Below are 26,353 nucleotides of genomic sequence, written 5' to 3' on the forward strand. Positions count from 1 at the left end.
TGAGTATCGAATAGCATCCCAAATAATAATAACAAAGCGATATAATTGTGCATCCCTAATGTTTGAGGGTCAGGTCATTCAAATTACTGATTTACTTGTAGCGGTTGCCGTGCGGTTTTGGTTTTATTTGCCTGAGACTGCCTCCACCTTCACCCAAATCCAAGGAAACTGAATGGGGTTGTGGTGCTTCACAGTATTGTAGAATTAAATAAAAAAATAAAATAAAACCCTCAACAGCATTGTGTCTTTTCAGAAACGGTGTCCCCAATGCTCAGGATGATCCACACCCTCGCTGTGAACAGTTTTTGCTGGAACTACTTCCTACCAAAGAAATAGTCCCAGTGGAAACTGTTCAGGGTTTGTTCTGCGGATCCTCCGGAGTATCTGGGACAGTGTTACTGGAAAGAGATGTTCCAGCTGAATTTTTTAAAAGAAATGTTTCAATACTGTGAGGAGCCCATGTGAAATCTCACTTCCAGTCCATGCTCTGCATTAAGAGGAAGATATCTCAAAATCCCGGCAAATAAACCAGAGCGACGTGCACGACAAGAGGAAAGTTTTCACAAGAAAATATTTTGAATTGGATGAATGACCTATTAAACTTTTCACTACTTAAATCTCATGCATTATGAATTCCTGGATTCACCCACAGTCCAAACAACCAAATCTCCACCATCGGTACATGCAGTGATATAGCTCTAACCAGGTTCGCTCTGTCTGTTGAATATTGGATGAGGCGGAAGCAGCCTTGCAGCAGGTACAGCAGGTCAGGGTGCCAGATGTGGCATGAGCGATGCTGAGGCTGATCCATGCTCCTGTAAATGCTGCTCGCTTTGGGTCTGAGCACGAACCGCAGCTCTAGGAACAGAATGAGTCAAGTTTTCTGGCTGCAGCCGCGGCGATCGCTCCCCTGCCTCCCCCTCTCTGCCCCCTCTACCTCCTCCTCTGTAGCTCAGGCTGACAGTAGTGACTAGTCAAAAGGTCGAGCGGACGAAACCTTAATTTTGGCTGCAGCCCCCGTAGACATTTAGACCAGAGGTTATCTAATCTGGATTTACAGCCTCCATGTTGCATTTATGAGCCGAGATGGATGTGTTTGCTCTAGATTTCACTGATAAGCCGCAGGAATATCAAAAACTCATACTCCAATTCTCCGGTGAATAGCTTGCATCCAACTTTTCTCTCTCTCTCCTGCTCGCTCACTCGTTCTGTTCCCTTCTCCCTGCCTCAAATACCATCTCAGTCTCCAGAAATAAAATCGAAGAGGAGCCGCTGAAGGGCACTCCTCACATAGAGCGATTAAGACGTTTCTGGCACACTCTCTTGCATCCTGCTTTTCCAGTTTGAGAGGTGAAACAGAGTAATCTCACGCTGCATTGGCTCTAAAAGACAAACCAGGCTGAATAATTACACAGAGCAGGACAATAATCAACAAAGTCCTGACATAAAAAATAAAAAAAAAAACACAGATGCAAAGTTTATAATTGTCTTTCCATACAGCTGACAAGCATCCCCGTCGCGATCGCCTTGCTTAATGGTTGGCGTTGAAGCTGTGCAGCCAGAGAGAAAGATGGCAAATAATTCAATTATTTCACGTTAAAGAGATACAGTCGGCTTTGATGAGGAAGCGTCGAGGCGATCGGCGAGACGGTGTTAATCGGGCCCGAGCCAGAAGCAGTAGGTGGCAGACTTCAGAGGGAAGTCATCTGATGATCCTTTATGTTCTCCTTACAAGGTGTGAATCTTTCTCTCCTTTTCTTTGTGGCGGTGGCGCGCTACGGCCACTCTCCAAGGAGCCGCTGGCTGGCGGAGGTGTGAACGAGTAGATGAATGTCACGCCTACGGGCTCGGGACCTCACAGAACAGCCGGGTTTTATTGTCTCCGAGCCGTGGATGCAAGCCGAGCTATTGTGCGGGCTGATCTAATAAAAATCCAGCCATTTTAGACCACCGCACAACCGGCTCACAGTGTTTTATTTGGCTCTGCCTTACGCTGCAGGAATGCAACATGGTTAATAGCGTTTAATATTTACATTTCCTGAGTATTTTGGAAGAGGCTTACATCCTGCTGCAACACACGCCAGGGATCGGATCTCAGCTTTCAAAAAATAAAAAAATCTAGGGAGATTTAAACTGAGCCATCTAGTGTAGGGAGTGATCACACAGATAAAACGCTTGTGCAGAAACGCTGCATATTAAAACCCCCTGCTGCTGCTGCTGTGTGCTCACTGTACTTCCCAACTTTCCTGCCTTTAGATAAATGAACGCTTAATTACAGCTGATGAAGTGGACAGCAGGAAAGACGTGTCGAGAAATAGAGGAGCCACTGTTTAAGGTTTCCCTCCTACAGCGTGTGTATTTAAAGGTTTAACAATGTGTGTGTGCGCGTGTGTGCGAACGAGACAGAGAAACAGTGTGAGGCGAGCTGGACCCCTGCGTCTCCTAGTCATTACAGCTCATTTGTCTGAGTGCTATTCCACTTGGCTGGGTTGAGTTAACAGTTTGCCCTGGCGCTCGCCACCCTCCTCTGAGCTGAGTGCAGCGTCACATGCGAAGGGACGGGAAACGGGAACATAATGTATGGTTGCGGCCGAGCGCGCGCACACACATAAACACAACACGTATACGAAAGGGTGCTTTTCTTGCTCCTCAATAGCACGGATGTAACAAATCAGAGCGCATCTTGTGACTTAAGACAAAATGGTTTCGTGAGTAAACTCCCAGCACCGGCGGCTGTTTAATCCCCCCGATCCCCTGGAAAGTCTAATGACAGCTAATCAGATGCACATCCACACTCTAATTAACCAATTAGCAGCTAATGGATACACATACAGTAGGCAAAACACCGTGGATTCATTATGAGACACTCATAATTTTCATCTTCACCCAAGACTCTTTTCTGGCCAAATGAGGAAGACAGGAGGCCGTTAGCAAATCCCATCAGCTACGTGCCCCCTACCTTCCTGAAAAGTTCACCGCTGTAGCAACAAAATGAAGGATAGTAAGAGAGACGTGAGAAAAATCTTCCCTAAAATCAGTAAAAAACTCACACAAAAACATACTGAAAACTGTGTTTATATTTGAGGATCACAGACAGATGATTTCTATGCTGAATATCTTTTTGGCTCCCTAATCGGCATCTAATAAAGTTAATGGGCAGAGCATCAACTCAATAAAAGGCTCCAGAATGCAAAGTGCGTTCAAAGTGATGCAGCAGACCGTCTCGATTTGAGTCGGCGAGGAAACTCAAAAATAAACGTAATGTCATGCTGGTTGTTCAGACTTTTACGACCGTTGCCTCATCGTAATTCTAAGAGAAAGGGAGCTTTGTATAAACGCCGTCCACCATTGTTTAACATCCATTTTTTTGTTTTACGCCAGTTCCATTAACCCCGCACAGGAGCACGCCGAGTGAAACAATGCAGTGACATGCCAGGACCTGTCAGACCGACTGAAATAAAAATGAACTGTCAATAAAACGGGGCCATAAAACCACTGTAAAGAAATAAATTACACCATTGCAGCACAGCGGGGAGTCTATATAAAGAAAAACCTGGGAAAACAAGACAATTAAAGGGTGTTTGGAAACCATCTGGCTGTTTCTATTCAGCTGCAACCGAAATAACTTTTTTAGAGCTTACAGCTAATGGAGCAAGTCCTCATTAAGATGTCGGCCTTTTTTGTGAAACTCAAAAAAAAAGTTCATGCTATTCCATCTTATGAACACACTGCAGAGTGTATCTTCATAGTCCATTAATATTCATATTAATGTTTTCTTACCCATGACATGATGTATTAGTCTAATTTAGCAAAAACATGAAACTAGTAAATAAGTATACAAGATTTTGAAAGCCCATTTCCCCAGGCCTTTTTTTTCCTTCCCCATCTAAATGTAAAATTCAAGGCTTATATTATGTATATTAACAATAGATAAAAAGACTACAAGTAATGGCAAAGGTGTGTCTTGTGGTGAAGACTTCTGCAGTTCCACCAAGCTCTTTATAGAGCTTTTTAAATGTCCTTTAACTTTACTATTCTCAATTCACAGCTTACCGTTTTCTCGTCAGTGTTGTTTCCAGCAACAGCGTGCAGCTCTCATCTACACCAGCACCAAACGGGAAACAGCAACTTGCCAGATTAAGTGGCAAAAAATATTTGCCTCAGGAGTTGGCGGAGACAAAACAGAGCTAAAAAAAGAAACGACTCAGATTTATGCCCACTTTTCTTTGCTAAATGTGTAAACTGGCCACTGTTACACATTCCCAATAACAACTTAAGGTGACACGTCGATGTTGCGCTCCCTATTTTAGCTTATCATAGACATATTTGTATTGTTACATGTGAAGATAGGTAAGAAGAAATTAATACTAGCAGTGTGTGTGCTAATTTAGAAAGAGTAACGTGTGTTTAGAAATTTTAAAGGCGTCATTTGTAGATATGGGCAAATCTGAAGATAGACATATCACCAGTAACCGACAACTGCTGCTGTTTGCTTGCTATCCTAAGCTGTAGCTTAGCTCATGGCTCAGTTAGCTGTGGAGCCAGTGGCCGTAGTATTTGCCTGGACTGGAACCTTAGATCACAGGCAGTCAAGCTTGTCTTGGTTCAGTAAAAGAGAGAAACTTAAATTTAGAAGGTTGTATTTTTCTGTTTGGTAAGGAAAATAGATCTAAGAGTATTTTATTTCTTGACACAGTGAGTTATTTTGTTCATCTATTACACTTACAGCTGGCATGTATCTCCAAGCCGAAAACTACAGGGGCTAACAGACTATAGCCTCTTGATGATATAAAGTGTATATAATGAGACAGGACGGGCCAGGGCCTTTGTCTTTGACATAACGTCAACACTGGTATTTTCTTGACATTCTGATTACAATATTAGTTAATTTTTTGAAAGTTTAAAACTAAAATTATGGCCATATCTTATGAATTGAGCCTTTAAAACTCTGCGTATGCCTCCGTTAGGGCTTATATAAAAGGCCTGTAGCCAGTTAGCTTAGCTTCAACAAAGACTGGAAACAGATTATGCCTCACTTGTTGCATTTCCCAAAACGGTGATCTACTGACATTTAAAAATGAGGCTGGTTATGTTGGGTTTATGCTAAATTGTGACATCAGCCGATTTATCATCATCGTTTTTCTTTTGATTGTACATTTTTGACATTAGCCACTGTAATCTAGTATCAGCTGCTCTCCACTAATGAATGTTGAATGGGTTGAGAGTAACCTCAATCGACAAATTCACAGATTTAATTCTAGAAGTGAAAGGATGTTAATTAACAGTCTGTCTCACAAGAGTAAATTAAATTCCTAGCTTGAAAAAGTGTAATTTAACTCGGATTTATCATTAGTAAAAATGAATGTGTGAGCTACTCAGACACATGTGTCCATGAGCACACACACACACACACACACACACACACACACACACACAGTGTGAACACAAACTCACCCACATATGCACGTTACTCACAAGTTCACAGATTGACTGCGCTCAGCAAGAAGTGCTTCACGGATGGCAGTTTTCCTTTCTTTTTCCGCTTGACAGACTTATCAACCGAGCTCAGGTGGTGCCCCATCTGCTTGCGCACATTTAAAATACACACACACAAACACACAGCCACACACTCACTTACTGCTTACACAAGTAGACACATGCTCAAGGAATAAACTCAATCAAATGTCTGCCCTTCAAATTTCATTTCTGATCCCCCTGGCTCCTTCTCCCCCTCCCCCCTCTCTGACCACATCCCGACCTCTCCTCCTGTTCTCCCACGTCTCTTCATTTCCCCGTCCTCTGTGTGCCAACCGCGGCCCAAACCAACAACCTCAAACTCTCCTTCCAGTCTTTTTCTTTATCTGTCTCGCTTTCCTGCAGGTACCGTTGCTACTCCCCGCATCTATCTCTGCAATCCCGGTGACCACGCACCCCGCTGTGCAGAGGCCCACTCTGTCCGATGCAGCAGATGGCTGAGCAGCACACGCATGCACACAAACATCACGCCCACACATACACACACACACACACACACACACACACACACACACACGTTCAGGCATAAAAGCTAACTCAGGCCTACAAGAATACAAACAACTACAGAAAAATGTGAGGCTACATTCATTTGTTATCTGCACACCACGTACAGTAACTCAAATAGTTTTTCACACTTTCTTGTACAGGTACACAAACACTGATAAAATGCTCGGCCCAGATAGTCAGTAATAAAAAGACCTTCAGCCTCACAGGAGTTCAAAACTTGATCAAGAGAACCTAAACATATAACTCATTCACTGAGCCATCGGGGTACAGAGCATCATGAATGTATTCATCCCAGTTGCATTTATGCATTTATATAATTTTGCTGTACAGAGCCACGAGCTGCTGCGAATCAATACGCTCTTCAGCCTGCATAATGGGGCTGTAGGATGCGTAAGATATGCACATACCAAAACTGGGCCTCGACAGAAAAATGCTTGAAGAAAACGCTGAGAACAAACACATAAAGACTGCTGGATTGAAGATGAGTAATGGGATGATGCTGTGCACATATAATGCAACAAATGTCTGTTCTCGTGAGGCAAATGATTTTTTATAAAGCCTCGTGCGACTGCATTACAAGCAATTAAAAATGCAGAAATATTAACCTCGCGCAATTCCCCCAGTGTTTGTTTACTGGCAAATAAACACACTGGCTGGACAACAGTGCTGGCTAGTAAACTGATCCCCCCATAAAGTGCCATTTGTGAGGCAATTATCTTTATCCTACCAAGCAGAAAATAACTTGTGCCGAATGGTAAGGTGTGCTGGTGCGGAGCTCATAATACCATGCAGACACTATAATTAGGCAGCTCTTTACAGGGGGAAAGAGTGGGGTCCTGGCCGACCTGAGGGAAAAACCTAACGGCCAAAAGCAATTTGCAGGCGCCTTCCAATTTCCATGAATGATTCTTTGATTTTAACGATGTAAACAAACACGATCTTCAATGGCTCGGACGTTGGCGGCCGTCAGACAGTGGAATGGTTGGCCGGTGGCTCAGAAAGCAAGGACAGGCCTGACTGTTCGTAGCTGGTGTTAAAAAGTTGTTAGGAGATGTTTATGTGCTGGGCTTCCTGTAAAAAAAAGAGCCTGGGTTCATACGCCCGCAAAAAAACACCCAGGGAAGCCGTTTTGGTCGGCCGCTTTCAACTTTTCATAGAAACCTCGATCAGGCTTGGCTCCAGCACCGGATCATCTGTTTGATCGTGGAAAGAAAAACCTGTGCTGACATTTGGAAATACGACCCGTCGCCTGCGTATACTTTTAAGTATTTACAGTAGTTGTGTGGAAAACATGATGGAGCTCTAAATCATCGCCTCCCAGTTGTGGACTGAAATCAATACAATTCAGTAGCAGGTCAAGGTCTCCTCGTGAAGACGTCACCTCTCTGCCTTTTTCTTGTTGCAGTAAAATATGAACAGTGGATGTGTGTGGGTGCATGGATGCTGCATATGTTGTTCTGGGTCAAGTACTTTGGTTGGTGTACAGATCGTGTGCACCTCCTTGCTCTCAGGCCATCAAGGCCAAAGAAGCCACATCAGTTTATTTCTGTTTCCGTGTATGAGTTTGTGTTTACCAGCGGAGAGCCTCGGCCGAGTCCTGGTCGTCTGCATCTCTTGCCGCGCGTGGGGCAGCATGTGATAGCGCTTGGCCTCGTTAACCAGGTCGCGGCACGCCTCCGACGACTTGATCAGCTCCTCGTTGTCCACCACGTTCAGCAGGTAGGACGGGTGGATGAAGGGAAGACGCACCACCGCCAACAGCTCTGACAAATTCTGAGAAGATGGGCGAAAAAAAGGAAAGAAATGGAAGGATTAGAGACTGAAGGCTGCAATCAGTGAGCGATGCTCAAATAACACAACAGAAAAATACAGAAACAAAAGCAAACACTAATAAAAACGTGTTTGCAGACAGGGAAACCGGCAGAGCTGATCAAGGAGGATTTCTATGACAACATTAAGCAAACAGCAGACTTAAAACACTGTTTGTCACAGTCAGTAAACACAGATACTTTTTGCCGTACTAAAATAACTTTTTAAAGGTCATAAAATAAGACAGGAAAAGTAACTATCATGTTTCATAATAGTCTGTGCTGTTAGAGGGAGGAAACCTGATGGAAGTGAGACCATTAGATCAGTTACTGTCAGTGTCGGGGCCATGAAAAGCTTCAGTCTAACACCCTGCATGTGTCAGGTTTCTATTTCTATACTTGTGTAGGACATAATAAGGATGGCAAGGATGAAAAGACAAGAAATAATCTCTAAATCACTGCCAGTATTTTTATATATACACCATGATAGGCATGTTCACTCGTGCACATTTCCTAAACACAACTAAAAACAAGTCATTAAATGTTAATCACGGTTCAACAGGAAACCACAGATAACATTTTCAGTAATACGTTTTCAGTAAAGATCCGCTCACCAACTTGATTTCATACATGCTCTCGGCTACGCTGCGAGAGCTGAAACGAGGCAGCAGGGGGGTATCGTGCCGCTTCCACCTCCTGCTTTTGATTTTTTTTTCGTCTCCAAATGAAATCTTTCAGCAGACAGCAAACGTTCCTCTGCAGCTAAATTGAGACCCAGTTGAGGTTAATCACAACCCATTCAAGCCAAGAGGGGAGATCAAAAGCAAGATGGTACAGTACATAAACTTTCTGACTTGACTTACCCTGATTTTACATTTATTTGCACATTTTCTTTTAAAGCGACAAAATGCAACTTCCAACCCGAGCTGCCAACCCGAAGTGTCAGTGTTCGACAACCTGGTCACGGGACGCCATGAGACTCGACAATCAACTATCTTTCTCCTGAAACTTACATTTTATCACTTTAAATGGTTTGAGTTGAGGACATGAGCGTGACGATTAGGCTTTCAAAAAGGTCAACCAGCCGACTGATCACCCCTCGTCTCATTATCCCTTATGGTAGCTTCTAAAAACAGGAAAGGCCCTCTCCAGAGTCAGTGTTTGGTTTGTTGGTGCAACATGGTACAAAAACAAACGATCCTTATTTCCAGGGGACTATTCATAAATACAAAAACATAATTATGAATATCATATCCCATTACTGCTCCTAAATCCTGCACACTAGAATTTAAGAGATTAAATGTTGTCCAGTGAACCAAAATGACAAAGAGCTGAACTATGGCAACCCAAACATTTGCTTTTCTGTGCGTTCATTCCCTGCATGTGATCACATTTACGTGTCTTTATACTGTATAGGTGTTCAGACACAGAGGCAGGACAGCCTGTTGCCATGGCAACCTTGTCTACAGCTCTGGCAGCTGACTGTTCGAGTGTATGCGTGTGTGTGTGTGTGTATGTCTGTATAAGTTGTATGTGTGCCGGGCCGTTACCCCCATGGGAGTCTCATCTATGTCGACAGTAAAAGCTGTAAACAAGCTCGGACGGAGCGACAGAGAGCTGGGTGGAGATTGACCTCGCTGACCCTTCGGCTCAGAGCGACGTGACCGACTGAAGCCGCGTCGGGAGAGAGCGACAAAACAAGAGACTCAAAGGAACATCATTCAGGGGGAGGACTAATAATAAGGCTGACACTCTGCCTAAGCATCACCCTCGCCCACCTGAGGCCCTTTTTTCTCTGGCATGTGTCCCGTTTGTTCTCTGCCCATGTCCTGGGACCGGAGAGGAGGAAATCAGACAGCAGAGAAAGGGACAAAGCAGAGAAGGGAGGAGAGGACGGCACGAGAGAGAGAGGATCGGACACGTGAGGACCTCGGCGGAGGAGAGGAGGAAGAAGAGCAGGACAAGAAAAGAGAAAAGACATGCGGGGTAAAACAAAGAGAAAACGGGAAGACCGGAGAGAGGATGTGACGGTTTCACAGCAGCCGGAGAAATCTGCTGATGACACTTCCTCTGTGCAGAGTGAGACGCCTTCCTGCAGATGGGACTGTCTGTTTCCCTCCTCCACGAATGTACACAGCTTACCCAACAGTTTATCAACCAAACAGCTCAATACTCACATAAACACTGGCGATCGCTCCTAGCGCCTCAGCTCAAAACGCAGCGAGGAGGTAAAGTCAGAGCAAGCTACTTAGCATATTGAGGTATTCTTCAGGGAAGAATCACTGGCTCAGGAGGAGCTACTACTTCCAATTAAAGTGCCCCCATAGTGCGAGATTTGCCCCAGTAGTTACTGAGTCATGTCACACTCAAATGGAGGTGACTTAAGCTTCAGGCTTACTGCTCTGCTTTTCCATTACAAGCTAGCTTTCCTCCCGCTCTACTACAACCTCACCTACTTTCTGTCTTATGACATTATATCATTAAAGCCAGTAATCATTTTAATAACACATGTCTGAAATCCGCATATCCTTTTAATTAGTACAATCAGAGGAGGAAATAACTCAATTTTTCTGTACTTAAAGTCAGGTTCGGCTCAAGGGATCATACGTGTGCATCCGTGGGTCGTTTGAAATAGGTCCACAGCTGACCGTTCTGACCCTCCGAGCTAAATTAAAGCTGTATGTGGGGCAGTTTCGGCCAGGTGGTGCCCTTAGTGGCACGGCAGAAATAAATGTGCTAAAGCGTCTGGGGGTGCATGTGGAAATATTGCTCCCATTTGCAAACAGCAGGTGGACAGGCTTGAATTTTGTCTATGGTGTGCATGTTGGCTGGGTTTCATCCAAATATTCTGGTCGGCTCTACCGTCCAAAAAGATGCGGCTCAGGTGGGCTGGAAACTCTGCCCGTAACTGTGGATGCATCTGTGTGTACTACTGTGCAATACAATCGTGATCTGTCACAGGTGCTTACTTGCTTCTCGCGCAATGCATGCAGGGATGCATAGCAATGACCTTGGATATGAGTTCGAGGCGTGATGGACAGCATGAACTCCGTGCGCAAGTGTTCACAGAAGTATCGTCTTGGCACACTGTAAACCACACCCACACGCGCATATGTACTGGCCAAGTTAAGTTTTCTTTACCTGTGGAAAATGAATTAAAGAAAAAACAAGCCTCCTGCTGTACCATCTGCAAATCTGAGCTCCACACAAACCCCACATCTGTTGTAAGCCTCTCTTCACTTGCCAACATCTTTAAAATGGCAGTAAAAACTACCTCAAAGAGATGGCGCCTGGTCCCTGCTAAAAAAGTAAGGACTGCTACCACATGGATATCCACCCGAAAAAAAAAACACACCCACATGTAAGCATACAGTACAGACAACACGCTGAGATTTGCGCATGTACATGCAGGAAGAGGCAGATGGATACGCTTAATCTGGTTTTGGCGCATTCAGTCGGAAAGCTTGATTTGACTCCAAATCTTGTTGAGAGATAAAGACAATGTAAAGTCGCCGAGGTTGACCACTGATTAAATAAACAGCCATGGATTCAATTTTACTGTAAACACTATCCCCCGAGTGTGTGCGTGGATGGACGTGTGCGGTGGAGTGTGGTGGGACAATGCCTGCAGGTTTTCTCTAATGCCGCTCCCTCCCTCCATCCCTTCCTCTGTCCCTCTATTTATACCAGAAAAGAAGAAGAATTACTCTCCATCTCTAATTCCAACTAACTCACTCTCTCCCACTTCTTTTTTCACTTTCTGTCTCTCTCTGCACCTCCATTCCCGCTCCTCGCTCTTCCTCCCACACATGCATATATCGGCATGGAAATGAGGCAGAGTAGCACACTCGCTGCTAATATTCAAATCCAAAGTGTCAGACCCCACAAAAAAAAAAAAGGAGCCCTGCTTCGTGCCAGCCATTGAAACTACTCAAGCAGGAATTTATTGCAGATATTGTTAACTTGTGATTCTTGTTTATCTTCTTACATCAAGTGTTTTGCAAAGACACAAAAAACTGTTTTGTTATCGACTACTCGTGTCTTCACGCAACCTTTTTTCATCGTTTTGAGAGCTAATTTCCATTTTCCCTGTATTTTTAGATGGTCACATTGCAGACTGATGACTGTATGTCGTGGTTGACATTAAATGTCGGTTAGTGCCTGTCCACTACACATAATGCAACCTACTGTACTGTATATGGCAGCTCCATCAGTGGTGGTAACACCTTCTACAATCACATCATCTAATGGAGTTAATGTATGCTGTGGGACAGGGCGGTTCACTGTAATCATTTACTATGTTGTTCATTACTATGTTGACTTCTTTTCAATCACTTGCCACTTAGTAAATGCACCTTAATCATTTATCTGGGGGGAGGATTAATTCCACTGTTGCTTTGCACAGTTATTAAATGCCATGTTGTACATGTGCCTCGATGCTACAAATAAGTTAATGGACTACAGCTTTATTAAAAAGGCAAAGGCCCCATTCTTGTGTAACAGGTGCATGTGTATCCAGCTGCAGCTACAGGACGAACATGAAGGATGCTGAAGGGAAGCTGAACTTCCAAATATGGTTTGTGTGAAGTGTTTGTAGGCTGAGCGGGGAGACCAAAAACTACATTTTAGCTTGACTCAAATATATCAAAAACTATAAAATAGATTAGCATAAAATATTGTACGTGCAGACGTGGTCCCCACAGGATGACTTGGTGATCCTCTGGCTTTTCCTGTCTCAACGACTAACAGATGGATTACCGTGATAATTTGAAGATTTAAGTACCCGTCCAAAATGTAATCATTCTGGTGACTTGACCTGAATCTGGCCAATTACACCCGTCACATCCTCATCTGCACTCGTCACATGCTCATCTGCTAAGAGGCTTAGCGAAACTGGCAAACATGGTTAACATTAGACTTGGCAAATATCAAGAAGTTAGTGTAGACATTGTGAGCATGTTAGCATGCTGAGGCTAGCATTTTGCTCAAAAGGAAGAGCAAATGACAACACGTATCTGATGTTTGATTTTCGGTTGAACTTTTACTGAAAGCGGCATGTCCTTCTTGAAAACCTACCAACACAGCTGCACCATTATAATCCTTCATCCTCTACACTCCTGCCCCTTTGTTGAGATATTACGATAAAAAAAATCTACAACCAGCTCTAAACGGTTTAGCTCCTTTCATTCAATCATATTCTCCAACGACTAAACCATGCCTTCTCTTTGAAATCCCAAACTGTCAAAATTCTTTTCATCCATTATGGGTGAAATCTCCTTATTCTGTGACAGATATACTCACGGGATTACACTAATATTCCCAATGTGTGCCTTCCTGGTGAACTGAGGCTTAATTGTGTGTGTTCCTGTGCTTTACGCACTGTACATCTAGATATGTGAGGATTTTTTTACGTGTCAAAAATGAGTTTAAGTTTTTTCTAGTATCTCGCAAGCTAATCCAACAGGTAAACAGAGGAGTTTGATATTTAAACAGTCTGAAACCTTCCTTGGCTTAGCTGTGGTAAATATTGATGGAAGGTAAGAAGTGGAAGCTTTTATCATCCTCTCAGGCTGGAGAGTGACGACTGCATGCCATATGAACTGTGCTCTAAAAGGGGTAGATTTTTGTCTATATCTGTGCATTTGCGTGGCACGAAACACATAACTTGAGTGTTTTCACGACACTCAGACCAATGAGTGACGTGCTCGCACTCAGCAGATGAGAGCGGACTCCGACTCCATCTCCAGCAACCTCTCGAGCAGTCGCTCTCATGCACTGTCCCCTCACTGTCGCAGTGTGACCTGTCGTTTTCATCTTCTCGCCTACTCATGCAAGCAATCCCTTACTGCTTTTTAAACAGATGTGACATCGAGTGGATGGAAATCATAATAGTGTCCGTGCCAAATACTGAAAGACACCCAAACCATCATTTGTTACATTCTTACCGAGGAGTTTGGTGTTAGAATAACACATGGAACATATGGAAAGTATCCACCGGAGCCTGGGGACATATGGAGACGCTACTTTTAGCCCTGCAGCCCACACACACACTTTTTCCCCTCTTCCATATTCAGACAACAAAGATCATTCATGAGGAGTCCATATGCTTATCCACTTGTATTCTGATATGCAACCCAGAGAACACCTTGTGACTTCAGCTCTCTAAGGGCCCTGACACATCAGGCAAAAGGTCGCTGGCGGACTAAAGGCTCATTTAATGCTCCCTTTACGCACGAAAATAGATACGTCCATTTCAAGCGATATAACCTTTACCGCCCACGTTCTTCCGTGCATCCTCCGTGTTGGCATGGATGTCAAGCAATACAACCGCTAGGTCCCCGCCTCCGTCTTGCACAGACCTCCACTTTCCCTTCGCCACCTTGCAGTCTTTTGCCAAGACACAGGTCACATGAGGAGATGCAGCCTTCATCGCCACTAGATTCTTTGATGCTGATTTGTTGTGTCTGGGGCTAATGGCCTCCATCTTGCACGCACCCATCAACGCCAGGTCGGCATTCTCGGTGTTAGAGCATGCACATGCACTATGGCCAGGGTCACTCGCTAGACCTGCAGAGAAAATGCTGCCGCATAGCCCAGCTCCAAATAACCTCACCTTTTTTTTTTTTCTCTTCCCCTCACACACACACGTACATACACTCAGGCAGGTGGACAGCGGATGTGAATGGGTTGAGCTTGGTGAAAGGCAGGGATAATGTGTCTAACAGGGAGCCTCTCAGATCTGTCAGAGGCAGCAGAGGAGCAGCCAGGAAGCCGGCATCCGCTAACACAGATGACAAATGTCCACTGAGCATTTCCCATTCCACTACTGTCAGCCAGGACTAACGCCTCTTTACCGTGTGTGCGTGTGCGTGTGTGTGTGTGTGTGTGTGTGTTTGTGTGTATGTGCGTGTCTGTTTGTGAAATGATTCAGTGGCGCGGCGGCGTCAAATAAATGACACATGAACGGTCATATCTATTTGCTTTGCTCTGAGCAGATAGGAGTACGAGTCTGCTTTAGTGTGAAAAATGGACACCCCGATGCTTAAAACGCAACTCTGTATGAAAACAACAACAGCAAAAAAAAAAAAAACTACACACACTCACTCACTGACTCACGAGTGTGTGTTCAATAGAGCGCGTGCCCATGTTTAGCCTCACAGCGTTAACAAACCCACTCAGCCGAACTGACCGCAGCTCGGCGTCCTTTTCGACTGCGTGCAGGCTCATGTGTGAAAAACACACGCGTGTGCGTTTTCTCCTGCTAACACATAATGGATGTGTAAAAGACGCTCTCGCAAATGGCAGTTTACTGTGGTTCACGAGATGTTTTGCTGAGCGTGTTTGTGTGTTTTCCTGCCACTGCATGCCTATGTGTGCATGTCAGCCTGAAGGATGGATGGGGGGATGGAGTGAGATGCAGCGGACGACAGACGCTGACTGCTGCCCTGAGCAACTTCTGACAGGTGCAATGTGTTCAGCTCTGAGGCCTATTTCGGCATGACTTGATTCAAAACAAGAACAGAAAAAAAAAGGCTCTCCGCTCATTGAATTTAAAACATATTTGTATGAATGACTGCTTGCTGTATATTAAGATTTTCTGGCTTGTTTTTTATCTTTGACATCAAGCAGAATCAAACAATTTCTGCATCTCCCCTCTGTGATATAGTGAGCTACATTTTTATTATTCCTCATGAATCTTTGAAAGATTGCTTCCTTTGTATGTAGGTACTGTAGCATAATTTGTTTGTTCTCTCCACATCGCGTCGCTCATGCAACTCTTGTGAGTTTATGAGAGAGCCCAGTGGAAACGAGATGCCTCTGACTTGTTCTGGATATGCAGCCGCCCTGGTTGAGTGACTACGGTTCAACTGGCTGCACACATCAGGACTCAGCGCGCTCTGGGACTACAAAGGACACCGATGAGAATGGGGGTCCGGAGTTCAGTGGCTTGCATCAGATCCCGTCCACTCTGTAATACGCGAGTCGTACCGGGGGCCCCATATACAAGCGATTTCCAGTCTTGTGTGAACGCCTGAGCACAGGACTGGGATAAGAACAGTGACGTCCTGCGCGTTGTCTGAAAAATCCTCATGTGTGTATGTACTCTTCTTCCTACGAGCTGGAGGGGAAAAAAAAAAAAGAAAATGAAGAGACGGCGCAGAGAGGCAGAAGAAAAAGCGAAGATTGCCCGCTGCATCAATCTCCATTGCCCGGCTACGTCTCCTCAAGAGTGCGTATTTGTCACAGATCATGCTGGCGGTGGCCCTACACGTTCATTTTGGCTCACTCTACAGCGGTTTCCTCTTCAAGGATGACATAAAGCTCCTCAACTCAAAGACGACAATCGACCTTTTTCTTAAGGGACGCACAGTGATGGAAAGTTATTGCTTTTGAATGCGTGGCTTTAAAAGAAAATCACTAAATTGGAAGTGATGCTTGTGGTGAAGGGGTCACTTGTAATTTTGAAGGTAAATGAATTGTAAAACAAAGTGGAAAAGTCAGTTTATATCCCTACACAGCCTCAAAGCATTTCTGTCCTTTGATAATTTTATACTCTGACTACATAATGATAGCATCATTTGTTCTGGGAAATGATTTTTTTTCCTCTCCTTAATGAGTACTGGAGGCAAAAAAAGAGAGAGAAAATCACCTCACCACATAATCAGAGTCAATTGTATAAAATCCCCCAAATAATAATAACTACTAACTTGTAAGCACATGAAGTAAAACCTTTAACTATATTAATTTGGCTTGAGACTGCAAATGTCAGGGCAGGCCATTGTTATTTCTGATGAGTGGACAGCAGGTCCTTGCTAATGGCAAGGCTGGCCCCCTTTTTTTCTATCATGAAAATATGCCATTAACTGTCCTTTTTAGCTGTTACATTAGTTGGCCACTTTCCAAAGAGCCAATTAATCAGCCTCTTTTGTCAGGTTGAGTCACCTGGCAAGATAGGATCCTTTATAAAATATGTTGAAGCAAGGCGTAATGGAGGTCCTATTCAGGGATTTGGCAGAGCCTGGCCTGTTTTAATTGGAGCCATGTGTCTGTGGATCGTCCCACAAAAGGCTGCTGGGTGAAAGGAAGGACAGGTCTCCCTCTGTCATCTCTGTCATCACCTTCACAGAGAAAAACATGACGCGGGGACAACTATTTTCTTCCAGCTTCTCGTTAATGTAACTTATGGAAACGCTGCACGCAGCCTGAATGTGGAGGTGGATTTAGTTCTTGGATACGCTCTTTTTACAAGTGTGAGTACAGGAGGGTGTGCATAATTGATTCAAGAGCTGCAATAACGACTATTTCAATGATGAATTCGACTACTGATTAGAATTTTGATTAATAGGTAAGCCAAAAAAAAAAAAAAAAAAAAAGTCAGAAAATACAGAAATGTTCCCCTTAACCATTATACAAAATACAGGATAACATCTCAGAACTGCTTATTTAATTCGACCATCGAGTCTAATTTACAAACATATTCAACAGGGAATTAAAATAACAAAACAAAAGCAGCAAATTGACAAATAAAAAGGTGGAAACCGCTAATGTTTGATATTTTTGCTCAATAAATGAACATTTGCTCAGGAGGTAGAGTGGTCGTCAATCAGTCGGAGGGTTGGTGGTTTGATCCCCGGTCTCTGCAGTCTACATGTCCAACTGTCCTTGGGCAAGACAGTGAACCCTGAGTTGCTCCCAGCTGCTCTTTTATCAGTGTTGGAGTGTGTGTATGAATAATTATCGCTGAAGAGTGGAAACAGCTTCACCTTGCTGACATACAGTGGTGCCAATTTTCTCATCTGACTATCAGCAAGAATGCAAATAAGCTTATTTCCAAAAACTATTTTTTAAATATTCTTCAGAATCACAACTGTTGTAGATTAAGTTTTTGTACTTTTGTTCTGGGGTGGCATTGGCCACACTTATATCTGATTGACCAGCCCTGGTGCCACCCTGTTATCCCTAAGTATGATTGTCTATCTGCCCAGTGAGAGGCAGGATCTCAGGCCCAACCAGTTGTTTCACATGTAGTTTACCCCACGTTTGCAGTTACAATCTGTTTGTCTGTTTGTTGTGATTGGTGGGACAATTTATCCTTTAAATGCACTTATTGTAAGTCGCTTTGGATTAAAATGCCAGCTTAATGAATGCAATGTGAAGTTAAAAACAAACAAACAAACAAACAAAAAGTAAACAAATGAATGCACTCTGCACAATGTTGGTGATTAACACATATGAGAAATGATAAATTAATGCTACTCTAAAGTGTGTGTTTGTGTGTGCAGATGTCCTTCATGCCACCCCTGCATAAGTTAGTGCCACACTTGGGCCACCCCAGTCTGGACACACCTCTGCTGCAAAGGCTGCTTCTTTCTTTTTCGACGTCCCTCTAACTCTCTGTCACTAAAATATACACGCAAACACCTACAGATGCTTGCGGGGCGGCACGCCTTCGACGATACTCAATCAAAGAAAACTGAAACAGCTTCTCTTCTTTCATTCAGCGGCTTTGTGTCTCATAGCAAACCATTATTAATGCTCAAATGCTCCCCCCCTGTCTCTAAGCGATGTCCGGGCCCTGTTTCCTGGTGCCATCGGATGTTAGTGACAGCATAGCGGAGAGGGAAAATTGCATATTATTTACGCAGCGCCTTCAATATGCCACTTTTCCACTCTGTAGCCCGCAGCTTACAACCCACAGCGCACGCACAGACGCACGGGCGCACAAAGACACACACAGATGAATGCAAACTCACACAAACTTAGCTCGAGGCTTAAAGCTCTTCCTTCCCCCCCTTTGCCTTGAGTTTTTCCACAGTGTTGTGACACCCTGGCCTGACATGACATTAAAAAGTGTCACAGGTTCCGGGGGAGTGATTTCCGCTGCTCTCTGCCTCCGAAAACGGGCAGAAGGGGATGGAGGCAAGGGAGGGTGGGAGATGATGCTGGACCATGCGTGTAAACTCAGCCCTCGGGGTCACATAACCTTCCCCCGTGGCACAATGGCGGCAGCCTATTGTCTCTCCCTGCTCTCCTCCTGTTCTGTCCTGTCCTCTCTGCAGGCGCCAGTTGTTTTTTCTTCGGTCACACATGGACAGGAGATTTGTGCCTGACCGAGAGCTCAATCACATCTCCGCTAGCATGGATGTCATGGCATTGCGCGGAGGCACAAACCGTTGGATATCAGATTAAAACACAGGGGTCCCTTTTCCATTCCCCTCTCTTCATTTCTCACCATCTCCTTCTCTTTTCTCAATCATTGCTCGCCCCGTTTCTGTCTCTCAGTCTTGCTCTGTTTCTTTCTTGCTCTCTGCTCGACTCTCCTCTCACCCCTCCTCCCTCTCTCTTCGGAGACGGGGTGACCCAGGGTGTCTCGTCTCAGAAACCAGCACGGTGGGTTGTTCAGACAACCGGGAAAATGTTCCATTTCTTTTTTTTTTCTCTTCTACTTCATCTGAGTAAGTCACCTCTGCACCTCTCCATTAGAGTGTGAGATTGCAGGAGTCAGCCGGACTGAGCTGGCTTCAGGCTTTTCGATGCAGATGACAGGGATCGCGTGTTCGCCTAAAAACTGTGAATCAGCCTTCCTGTGGCTCCATTTGCAGAACCAGACGGTCAAATTTTGCTGGATTTATGAGTAGTGGATGTCACCAAAACGATTTTCATTTTCTTACTGCAGTTTTTAGCACCAATGGGAACAACTAAGTAGCACCTTCTCCTGCTTTCAGTGGATTGTGCAATTTGTGTTGCACTTAAAGAGACCTATTATGTTTCTTTCCTTTCCTTTTCTTTATATAGCTTGTTGTGCGTATAAAAGGTCTTGAAAGTTAAAAAGTACACAACAACAGAAGCTCCTCTCTCCCACAGAAAACACTGCTTCTGAAACGCCTCGTCAGTAGCCCCGCCTTTAATTTCATGACTTTGTGATCACACTCTGTCACCATGTCACACATTGCATTATTTCCACTTAGCAGCTAGTTTAGCGCGCAAGAATTGATTTAGCACGGCTGCTCTGCGGTGCTGGCTCAGGCGTGTGTGAGTTGACCAATCAGAGCAGACTGGGTATTGAGGAGGGAGGCCTTAAAGAGACAGGAGCAGTGACAGTATGAGGATGTGTTTTAGAGCATTAAAGCATAAAACTGTTCTAGTAGCAACCCAAATAAAATATAGAACCTGACAATGAGCATAATATATATATATGACAATATGTCTCCTTTAATACTCCATTACAAAACACTCAGTAGGCCTGATGGATTTCACCATAATCTCAGACTGCCACATATCAAAGGATAAATGCTAAATGTTTAATCCAAAAGGTGAAAAATTCAAATATTGACGTACGGGCCTCATAAAAGTGGGTGCCAATAAAGTAACATTGATTACTGAGGTCTGCACCGAGTCTGATCCAGCTGATATAAGGCAGCTCCCCCTCTCGCTGCTTGATGAGCAGACATTACTTTGAGTGAACGACTCTTCCACTGATGGACCGGTGTAATTTATCTGATAATAATCTCACCTCCATTTTTAAACAGCTATAAAATACTTTAAAATCATCAGCTTGAAATTCATGGTTTCGTGAGTGAATCCATAAAAATCTCATGACCTGAGGTTTTTACCCGCTGGATGGATATCCGTCTACATGTGCAGTCCATTTACGTTTTCATGAACGCGAGGCCCTGACCTTGAGGCTCATCGATTCCACGTTTGTTAAAAATTTGACCCGTTGTAACTCACTGTCGATACCAATCTAGGGGGAAAACCCTTTGATTGTGATTAACAGGCTCTAGGAATAAATCAAACACCTGTTATGTGCACAGAGAAAGGACTGCGGCTGTCTGTGTTTTTGTTGGTTTTTCCGTGCAGTACAGTGTCTCACAAACAAATGAAGTGAAACTAAGAATAGAGCGCATTCTGAGGGCAAAGCACCCATGGGAATACGAACAACTGCTGTGTTAGGCTGCATCTGAAGCACAAAGTTGATGAACACTACCAAGAGAGACCGAGGAGTCACTTGTCTGCTTTTTTTATGCTGTGCACCTCTCGGAGCAGACAAGTAAGAGCCGATACAACAACCACACTAATACGGCCCTGCAGAAATATGCCATCTGAACCGTCAGTGGTAACGAGGGCTTCATCTCGTGATACACATACACGTGTGCTCATTTTGGTAAAGTACACTGTAGTGTCAAAGTAGAGCAGACACACTCAGCAGACTCTTGTTTTTTAATTACCTGCACTCTGGAGTTGGAGTCTTGTTTGATCCATTTGATGACCGTCTCATAGACCAGCTCCTCAGCCTTGGTGTTCAGACTGTCGTTGGACAGATAGGCCACCAGATCCTCCTTGGACACGCTCAAAATCTCTTCTTGTCCTGCCACCTGAAGAGTTATGGGAAAAAATGAGACAAACTTCTTATATGACACATAAATGGTGTACAAACACGTCCAAATGTAACTTTTATTACACTATAGGCCAGTGTTTTTCAGTCCTGTTCCTGAGGGTTTTAGGTGTTGATCCTGATTCCAATCAATCATACAGTGCTTGATGACGAGCTGATCATTTGAATTAGGTGACATTTTATCAAGTGCTCTCATTTAAAATCTCAAGCTCTCAAAGCTCAAGTGTACAACCTTGATTCCAGAAAAGGTAGGCCGCTGTTTAAAACATAAAACAGAACGAGACAATTTGCTAATTCCTTCTGACATATACTCAGTTGAAAACAGCACAAAGACGACATATTTAATGTTTTACCTCATTAACTTTATTGATTTTTCTGAATATGTGCTTAATCTGAATTTGATGTCACCGACACATTACAAACAAGTTGGGACAGGGACAACAAAAGACTGGGGAAGTTGAGGAATGTTCCAAAAACACCTGTCCAGATGCTGCTGATCTTTCTGAGCAGCCATGTTTCCTTATGCCTCTCCTGATCTCATGAGCAACAGTCTTCTTTGTAAATCGCTCGCTGCCAATCAAAGCTTCCCAGTTGTTTGCAGCTTTTATTCAAAAGATTCTAGGATTTAAAGGAAGCGTTTGACATTTTGGGAAACGCCTGATTTGCTTGTAAAATCCATTACAACCTCTTCTCTGTATGAACCTCTAGAGCCAAGAGCCTAGCTCAGCATTATAGTATGGTTGGGTTGGCATGGTAGTATGGCTCTGTCCAAGGTGTAATAAATCCCCCTACCAGCACCTCTCAACATCACCAGTTTACGTGTCTCATTTGTTTAATTTGTACACAGAAATGTATAAAAAAAAGTGGTTTTGTGGGGAGTTACATGCTGCTAGCTACAGAGCTGTGTTAGCAGACAGTTGTGTACGTGCATGTAGCATGGAGGCTGGAGTGACAGGCCCATAGTTTTCGTCTTTGTGCCATCAGTGACGAAGGTGAGTCAGAAGCACAACATACTTTCAACCCGAGAATGCAGCAAAGCAGTTTTCTATCCAGTGTGGTTCTTTCTGTTATCTACCCAGAGATCCCCTTGATTCTTGTGTTTTTTTCTTTGTTCGTGTTCTCATTTCTACATTAGTTACCTAACAGCAGCCAGGTAACAAGCACACAGTACAGGACAACATGTTCCAGCAGTAAATTGCTTACTTCGAGGTAAAAGCCTCAATTGAGGTAGAAGCCTGAGGGAAGATTTAATACGTTGGTACTATATTGTCAAGACCATATGATATGTGCCAAGTAAAGCATCTCTTTTAATGAACTTAATGTACATTTTTAATCTAAGATCTTAATTATAACATACAACAGAAAGTAGAAAGTGCAATTTAGTCCAAATATGGAATCTCAAAAAAAGCATTAAGTAAAGTTTAGTCATTTATTTATTTACTGATCCCTGTGGTAATTAACTTTATTACGGTCATGATTTTAATTAGATTTTATTGCTGTTTGCTAATAGTTTTATTTGCTTTTATTCTCTCTGAACTAGCACAACTTTGTTCCACAGGAATCAATGAAGGCACTGCTGGGAAAGATAAATCACTACCCACCTCGGGGAAGTTCTGCAGAGCAAAGGCTTTGGCCATGTTGTGGAGCTCCGTGCAACTCATGGCTTCAGCCATGGCCAGCACACCCAGACAGTTAGCCGCAGTCAACTGTTTCTCTGGAGTCGATAGAAAGAGGTCGAGGGAGATGTGGAGAGGGATCGAAAGACAGACGGAGAGGACAGAGAAAGCAAAACAAGAAAAGAAACAAAGACACAGGCAGATTGATTAAGACGGAGAAAAACCATCATTCAGACATCCATAAAAATATCACAACCGCAGAAAGCTACAGAGACAGAGGAAGCGGCTGCAGGTTGCACGGACCCACAGCCTGTATCTGCCTGAGACTAAGGGAGAAACAAGTATAATAACTCAAAACAGCTCCGAGGACAAACAACGAGGGGAATCGATCGCTCACAGGCCAGGCAGGAGGTGGTGGATGGCAGGGAGTGGGATTTAGGATTAGCTGGGCCACTTTAAAGAAGTCCTGTCAGATCTCGGAGTCTTCCACTACACACACACACACACACACACACACACACACACACACACACACACACACACACACACGAGAATATAGGAAACTACCCTGATAGCCAGGCCAGCGGGGAGAAGGCTTATGCTACCGTCTGTGATCTCTTGTAAGGGTGCAGCATTTTAGGTGGTGTGTCTGTAATTCTAGTTTTCTAACACACAGCGCCATTTATCATGAGAGAGGGGAACGTGTTGGTGGTGTAGTTCACACACACACACACACACACACACACACACACACGGGCATGGACCAGCTGGGTCAGTGGCCACTGACAGAGGCCTGATTAAACAATAGCCATCAAAGGGAGGCAACGCCAGGCCTTTTATCACAGGAGTCAGACTCTGAGAGTGTTTCCTAAACAAATAAGCCAATAAAAGGCCACATAACATCTACTAAATCACAGCTAAACAAAAGCCAAAACCAAAGGAAGAAAGTGGGCCGCATGCTGCATCAAAGTGGGGGATGTCTGAATTGTCCCTCTGTTATGCCATTTGAGCAGATCAAGGGTTATTTCACTACCGTGTATGTTCATTTTGTCGCAAACTGCAATGTTTACAGTTTGATTTGTTGTATTAAAGCGTGCAAAATAAGTTTCAGCTGAAACAAAATATCTGAAAACACCTCCCACTGTGGCCAGAATCTTAACAGTTCAAACTCGGGGCAATGCTGCAAAAATTCACACAAAATTTTCTGACAATAAAAGATTTTCTCACAGTGGTAGCGGGCGCACAAGAGCTGACTTTTGTTTAAATGTGAAGTTGTGTGAATAAAAGTCAAAGTGGTATAAGTAGGTCGAGGAGATGTTTGCCATTTCTCCTCAGTGTATTTGTTACAAAACTTCAATAATATCTGACACAGTATCAATTTCTCTTTGCTCAAGGACACGCGCCCGCGCCTGCATTTCTCCCCTTCAAATGTGCTGAAAATGTCATGAATCTTGTCGAGGAAGAATGGATTGACGTCTCGCTGGCAATGAAGTCTACAAATGGCTTCCCTGTTTTCCCCGCTCTTTTGCCCAAATCGAGAAAAACAAATCAATAACGTGGGCTGCTGCTTCTCTTTTACTTTCCTTTCACTCCCTTCCCGCCGTTGACCTTTTTGCTAACATGCACTTCCCCTTGTGTTACAGATACCCAAAACAATTTATTAAATGGAATGCAAAACCTGACATTTGCAGCTTTTTTGGTTGCCTTTTTTGGTTGGTTACCCACTAAAATCTGGAACATGCCATTTGCTTTTCATGTGACCCCACGGGCTCCCTGAGAGGCCCCTCCCCTCCCTCTTTTGCTCCACTTTCCATACCTTGTCTGGGTATCAATCTGTTTTGCTATTTCTCGATTCCATCACGGTACAGGCCAGAGGATTTGACATTTAAGTGACAATTGTTCCCTGACCTTTTTATAAATCTGGCCCCCGTGCTCGGTCCTGCCCACTGGGACGAGATCAGAGGCACCGTGCCCAACCGTGAGCGTTTGCGGGCAGAATTCTCGCACGGCCGCTAGCTTTGGAAACATGACAGGAAGGAGCGTGACGTGCCAGAGCCTGGGAGGAAATTTTAGCTTCTGCATAAGACATCCTGCGAGGCTGTGCATAGTGATGAAGCGTGACAACATGTGAAAATACGCGGGGCTGTAGATACTGCATGTCGCAGGAGAGGTTGCATAGGGATATCTGATTTAATAAGCAAGCACATTTGCTGATATAAGCATCTCACACTCTCGCACACACACCCCTCATGTTTTCTGAGCTGTTCCTACCTAGGAAGGAGACACAGACTTTACAGAAGGTGTTGAACTGGAACTTGTTGGCGGCCTCCAGCAGCGTCTTGGCGTTGGCCGAGTCGATGACCAGCGATCCCGTGTAGACGAACTCCAGCAGCTGCTCCAGCACGTCGGCGCTGATGTTGCTCATGTTCAGCTCCAGCACCTCCCCGCTCCGCGTCTCCCCCGACGACCTGATCAACCAATCACGGCAGAAGAGAGGCGAGTTAGGGGATGCTCTGAGAGGAAGGAGGCCAGGAAAGGGAAACAAAAAGGAGGATAGAGGGGACACAGATATGCTACGTACGACACCCATTACACACCTGGGCCAGTACGAGAGTGGGGAGAAAATAAGAGAATCATTACACAATAAGATAAGAACGTAAAGTGAAAAAGGGACAGAAATCAGAACTTTGGATGGTTTTTTACTTTTCTATGAGGCTAGCAGATTTGCAACTAAACTGCTGCATCTGAAACAAAATGTCCTCTCTGAACAAAGATTAGGCAAACAAAAGTTATTGCTTTGTTTCAACAGGCATGCTTAGAACATGTGTTCATGTATGCATAGTTTCAGAGGTGGACATGCATACATGGCAGGGAACATATCATGAGCTATCAGACAGTAAAACAGAGAGAAAGAAAGTTGACAGCACAGTTCATACACTGACATACGACAGAATGTAAAGTGGAAGCATGTCGTGCCGGAGAGCTCTCGCTGTGAGTTAGCCTAACGCCGCTGCTGTGTGTGGGATATTAAAGCAGGAGTTCTCCACTCCTACTGGTGTGGTGTGAGACCGGGGAGTGCTTGGATGAGCAAATTAAGTAGAATATGATATCCCGTCGTAATGCAGAGCCTGAGATGTGCGGGGAGTGCAGGGGCCGCTTTCAGAACTGGGCCACGTCGTGACTTCACCGGGATCAAATGGCAGAGATTAGTTCACATGCAGGATCCCCCCGGGGAGGTATGAGGGAGTTAAATAACACCTCGCCACCCGTGTTTAATGTCCCATGTGAAACAATAATCCACTCAAGGGCAAAATAAATGGAATCAAAGCCCCGCAGAACGCATGCCCCCACTACTATGCCTCTCTTCCTGCGGCTATGGACATCAGCAATATGAAAAGTAGCCTACATTGAGATGGATGGAGGCTGTTTGCTTCTGTCACTCATGGGAGCACAATGATAACGCTCTGTCTGTTTCTGTGAGTGTGTTCGCG

General features: G+C 44.2%; 1 protein-coding gene across 3 annotated transcripts in view; it reads right to left on the minus strand.

Annotated features, from left to right (window-relative positions):
- The window catches only part of klhl29 (kelch like family member 29), a 200,748-nt gene that overhangs the window by 45,287 nt on the left and 129,108 nt on the right, over nucleotides 1–26,353 (minus strand). For all 3 annotated transcript variants that reach the window (XM_084378088.1, XM_084378090.1, XM_084378089.1), the window contains 4 exons: nucleotides 25,134–25,330; nucleotides 22,848–22,960; nucleotides 21,080–21,226; nucleotides 7,617–7,815 (listed from right to left, as the gene is read on the minus strand). In XM_084378088.1, the coding sequence (XP_084234214.1) occupies nucleotides 7,617–7,815; nucleotides 21,080–21,226; nucleotides 22,848–22,960; nucleotides 25,134–25,330 (656 nt within the window). The remainder of the gene's footprint in view (nucleotides 1–7,616; nucleotides 7,816–21,079; nucleotides 21,227–22,847; nucleotides 22,961–25,133; nucleotides 25,331–26,353) is intronic.

This window comes from Pagrus pagrus (assembly GCF_965226575.1).
Source record: "Pagrus pagrus genome assembly, chromosome: 16".
Classification (NCBI taxonomy): domain Eukaryota; kingdom Metazoa; phylum Chordata; class Actinopteri; order Spariformes; family Sparidae; genus Pagrus; species Pagrus pagrus.